The sequence below is a fragment of the Halyomorpha halys genome, unplaced genomic scaffold (assembly GCF_000696795.3).
Source record: "Halyomorpha halys isolate HHAL.00 unplaced genomic scaffold, Hhal_1.1 Scaffold20.1, whole genome shotgun sequence".
In the NCBI taxonomy this organism is placed as follows: Eukaryota; Metazoa; Arthropoda; class Insecta; order Hemiptera; family Pentatomidae; genus Halyomorpha; species Halyomorpha halys.
In genome coordinates this window covers 1,593,044-1,598,769 of record NW_027110474.1, presented here as the reverse complement: position 1 = coordinate 1,598,769, position 5,726 = coordinate 1,593,044, and the positions used below count along the sequence as shown (strand labels likewise).

The 5,726-nt window shown below is 30.5% G+C and overlaps 1 protein-coding gene across 1 annotated transcript in view; it reads left to right on the top strand.

The window, feature by feature from the left end:
- The window catches only part of chas (chascon), a gene marked incomplete at its 5' end in the record, with an annotated part of 397,334 nt that overhangs the window by 340,288 nt on the left and 51,320 nt on the right, over positions 1-5,726 (top strand). Inside the window, 2 exon segments of the mRNA XM_067048669.1 lie at positions 1,412-1,638; positions 4,069-4,744. Of these exon segments, the coding sequence (XP_066904770.1) occupies positions 1,412-1,638; positions 4,069-4,744 (903 nt within the window).

Sequence of the window (5,726 nt, the reverse complement as noted above, 5' to 3'; positions counted from 1 at the left end):
TTACTAAGTACTATACCAACGAATGGTTATGCAAGGTAAGAATGACGCTGGACCACCAAATTTTTCCCCAACTAAGGGTACCCACTTTATGAGGCTGGTTGGACCCCGAAGTGCTCCCTAACCTGCAGGGTTGACTCATAGCTACAGTAACATTATAAATAATGTTGAAACCCAGGTTCTTGGAGCTAGTAGCACAGTGCCTTACCAATGAGTAACCCTGCTCCAAGAAATATAAATATATTCCAAAATGAAAGGAGGTAAAATTTCCATTTCTTCAGTAAATTGATTCAAAAAAAAAAATTTTCTTTGACATAGTACTCCCTTCATTCAATGATATAAATTAAAAACTTGTTTTTATGTTAATTGAGAGGCAAGAAAGAAAAATTTGTTTTTTTAATCAAAAGTCAGTGTATCCACTATTGGATAAGCTATTATAAAAAAATTATTATAGAAGTATCTCGTGTAGATAAATTAAATTTTTACTGTAAATGTTGATTCTTAACATCTATTTGTTGACGAGGAAAAATTTTTATTTTTTAATATTTTTTTGGTTTAGAATATATGTAAACAATTTGATGATTTTTCATAATAATTATTTTATGAAAACAGGAATAATAATTGCTAACAATTAAGAGAATTAAAATTAATTTATTTTCCCATTACCAACTGTAAAAAATAAAAAATGAAGAGGTAATCAACGTAGTTCTCCCAATTAATGATCAGTAATGGTCTTTGTTAATAGACAATGTCCGTGCAAGGACATACAGAAAATTATGTTTAGTAGTTATGAAGCAACCTTGGAATAACCTTGAACTTTCTGATTATCCTCACTTCTATATTACAATACAGCTGGCAATCTAAAAAATAGTCCACATTTCAAAACCAAGATTTAACTATCAAGATAACCATTTTAATTTCAGATATAGACATAGAAAGATACAGGTTTTATATCCTAAACCTTAAAATTTGATAAAAAATCTATTAATCGTAAAAATGAAATTTCTGTTGAATTTGACTTCCTTTTAAGAAAGTTCTTATGACTTTTACCATTCAAGAAGTTTTTATATCAAAAGTTGATTTATCCACTCCTGACTTATTCAGCAAAACTTAATTATGCAAAAACTTATTCAGTTTATTTCAATATTTACCTGTTCCCTTGACAAGCTACAAATGTTGATATTACAAATCAACATTTTTTCAAAAAATCTAGCTCTTCTACAAGAGCTGCTTCGATATTTTTTTTTATAACTTTTCAAAATTTGATATACTGACTTCTGATAGAAAGCTCCTTATTTATCTAATAATTTTTTTAAAAAATCACACTTGTGATATTTTATCATTTTTAATTTTTAAGTAAATACTTTATCTATTTGCATCTTAAAAATAAATCATATAAATTTTTGTTGAACAGGTAAAAGAGCTCGACATTCCTGACGAGGAGGGGAGTTTTGAGGATTTTAAAGTAGAAAAACATCACGAGTACAGTAAATCACGAGCTCAGGATTTTGTTGACCACGTGAAAGAGAACGGGGAGGTGGTGAGGGAGATGCGTTACGACGCTGAGACAACGGAGGGAAAGAGGCACGGAGACGCAGACTGGGAAAGTCTCTCAGCCAGGCTGCGAAGGAACAGAAACAGGTAATTATCATTTTTAAATATATATATTTATCAAAAATATACATATGTGTATGCACATCACTAGACAGAATGGTGTTTATGTGTAAATTTTACTATTTGTTAATTGTAAGCTTATCATAGTGATTCTTGAAATAACACTTAATAATGTAGAATCTTTAGCTTATATTTCTTTTGCAAATCAAGCTTTCTTTTTAAAATAAACGCTGATTTGTACAACAGCAGTAGTCGGTGTGCCAGTTGAGATAGCCAGTCACAGGCAGCTCCAACAGAACAACCACTTTTAATTATACTATCAACAATCTCCCTCCTCAATCTCTCTATCATACATTAAATATTTTAGATAGAATATTTAGAATTGAAAAAATTCTTGAATATTTTCTTAAATCCAAAAATGCTTACATTATTTCTTGCTTTAGCATGTACTATTACATGTAAAGATTTGGTTTACCATAATCAACAGTTCTTTAAACTGATCTATTGTATGTCTCCTTTAAGTCCTATTGAATCTCCTGTGATTCATTTCCATGAAGCAAATCAAAGAGCTGCCTCTGATACTCTTAATTTCTATTTGTACCTCTGGGAACAAATCCATGTTTCTCAACCTTTCTTCAGTAGCTTTTGAGCACACATTTCTTAAAGCCCTATATTGAAATTTAATGCAATGCTTTTCGAATGGCAAATTTTTGCTATTTAAATATTTACACAATCCTTTGTGGTTTTAGAATTGTTCTATACTGGTACATAGCAAAGCACCAGTCACCAATTGGTTATGACCATCCTGTTTAATTCTCTTCAGTCATTGATGACCTCTTAATCAGCCATAAATAATGCTACTTTGTAATACAACTCACTGAAAAACATAGTTCCACGTAATAAGGGAAATATTTTTATAAATTACACTTTTTATTTCTCTTTAAAAGAGAAACAAACTTAAGAAAAACTCTCGGGCATCTATAGAAATATAAATTAAATGAGGTACCTAAACTTTGGGCTTGTTGGTTTCTATAACTTATTTATCAAATTATCAATCCATAATATGACAGATGGATCTGTTGAATCCAGTTACACAATTATTTTTGTAATTTTTATATCAAATCATACATTGAATATAATTAATTTATTGCTATAAATAATAAATTAGTTTAGAACACCAAAATATATGACGTATAAATATCAGTAAGGGTCCCTCAGACCCACCGGTCACACTGATTAAGGATCTTATAACTAACATAGAAACTAACATAACTATAAATACATTAAAAAAAAAATGTATACATTATTTATTAATTATTTTGACTTTCTTCCCCATAAATCACACATGAAATGTATTGTATCTTATCTAAATCAAGCAATTGGACTGAGTTTTATTTATAATAATTTTCTGAAATGATGAAAATGGTAATGTAACATTCTTACAACAGAAAGTATTATCGATTTGTGCTTCTTCAGCTGGTTATGTTGTCAAAAAAGTACAACTATTTCTTCTATTCAAATTTTTTTTATAACTTAAAAAAGTACAACTATTTCTTATAAGTTATAAAAAAAATTCAGAATTTATATGTGTATTTAAATCATAGCGTGTTCAATGTTATTACTGTTAGCTTTAATTCCTCATATTCATCCCTTCAGAGAAGCTCTTATATATAGAGAAAAATAAAAAGTTGTAACCTACAGAAACATGTATGTAAAGTGAACAATCTAATTTTAGTCTTATTCCATAAGTCCCTCAGTTTATTCCTGCCCCATAAGTACAGTACGACACAGTTTATTGAGCACCCTGTTTTTCTTGTGATTTTTTTTGTTATTATTCTTTAATCTAATATGCAACTAAATTAAAAATTATTGAAGTCATACATTTTTTATTCCACTGAACTTTTAATTAGTAATTAAACTTGGCATTCTTCAATTTTTGTTTATTATGCTCTATTTATGTTATGAGCAAACTAGAATTAACTTTTAATATTAGATATATTTAATTTTATAATAAACTTATAATGTTTTAATTTTGATCTGATCTCTAAAAAACATTTTCATAATAGTATTGTAATATTATTCTTTTTTTATAATAATAAAAATATTATTTGTATAATTTTGCATTTTTTGTTCACATAATTATCTGTAATAATATTAATTAGTAAATGATGAGAGAGATATGTCCAAAGATTGAGTAAACTTTTATCACCCATTGAAATGTGGGAAGAATTGGTCTCATTTCATATTTGATTCATACTTTTTTTAAGATGATGATAATTTTTTTTTGTATATTTAATATAAGTCCCTGAAACTGTTTCAATAATTTTTGATTAGTGATAAATTTTATTTTAAGTGACTAATTTTTAATCATTTTACTTATAAATTAATTTGTGCTTCTGTCCTAAAAGTATTAAGTACGCTATCCCTGTATTTACACTAATTTGATTTTTATTTCAGATTTCTCAAGGAGATGGAGGAGGAAAGGAAAGATGCTCTGACAAGAAGGCCATTAGACTTTCACCAAGAGGAACGGACGCGTAAGGTAGAAACATCTAAATGGCTAGAGCATCATTTTGGAAGTGAATCAGCATCACGCTCATCGAAGGACTCCGAAGATGAAGGTCCTCATACAAGTTTTATTAACGTAACCATGAAGTCAACCAAGGCTGATCCCAAACCGAGTAAAATTTTCCTCTCATCCCCTGATCCTGAAAAATCATATTTCAAAGGCGTAAGTGAATGGAAAAGTGAAGAAAGAAAAGTTCGATCCCCTCGAATTGAGGGAGTTCAGGTTCTGCCTACAGGACCAAATCACACTTTTAATTCCTCACCAAGTCCTCCTTATACAAAGTCTCCTAGTCCATCTTATAACAGATCGAAATCGCCTAGTCCTCCATTTATTGGTGGAAAATTGTCTTCTCAAAATATCGAAAGAAGTAGTCCACTACACGGAGAAAGATTTGTTAAAACAACTAACTACTACAGACACGAGCGAACAACGTCTCCCCTCGGTAGAAGCTCGCCAATGTACAATGGCCACTCTCCCAAAGTGAATGGAAAGGTCACTCCTACTAGAGAGTATACGCCATCTTCAGTTTCTCCACCTCCAAGAAGGAGAAACAGGAAAATCGAGGTATGATTTTTAACTGTAATTAATTTAAAAATCTAAAATTACATAACCAATTTTATTTTAAGATAATTTTTGGAAAATTTAACATTTTCAATCATGCATATATAAGGCTATAAAACCTAAAAATTATGGCCAGTGTCATACATACAAGTGACTAGGCTCAACAGAGAAGGGATGAGTTCATAATACTAAAATCTCCCAGTTAGAAGACCGACCTGCAAGGTGCTATCCAGCAATATCTTTGCAGCTTTATAAAATACAAACAAAGCATGAATAAAACTACAAACAAAACATCTACTCACAAAGAAAATTAAACTATCATTAAATTAAAAAAACATTCCGCACACAAAACTTTTGGCATTCAGTCTATGAACTCATACATCAATAACTAAAATATTATTTTTCGGACACTGTCCCGATCTCCTTCTAAAGTCAGTGAAAAGAAAACTCACTTTCTGTCACCCGGCTACTTTTTTTTCTTCTCTTCTACATGGCATAGACTGCCCATTTCTACCACCATCCCTATTTAAAGAGGTATTGCTCAAGTCATAACTCTAAAATTACAGCAATAATAGAATGTATAATTTAGTTATCTTCTCCTTCTTAATCATGACCACTTTATCCATAAATCCATATATATAAATAAATCCACTACATCAATAAATCTTGATCCTGTACCAGCTGGCTGCGTCTATTCCAGTCCATTCCTCTCTTGTCAAACGCTTCCCTCACTGCATGTTCCTAATTTTTTTTTTTTAATTCTGCTTGATCTTCTTTCAGAACCTACGTACATTATTTTGGCCATTTTCTCCTTCTCCATTCTTTTTACATGGCTAAATTAGCATACCCTATTTTCTTATTGTTGTATTCCTTATCCCATCTTGCTTTTCCCTCTACCCTCCTCATATCTCTCACTCCATTGTTTGGATTTGGCTCCTATGTCTTGAGATGATACTTCGGGATTCACTGAGATCTTCTCAATAAG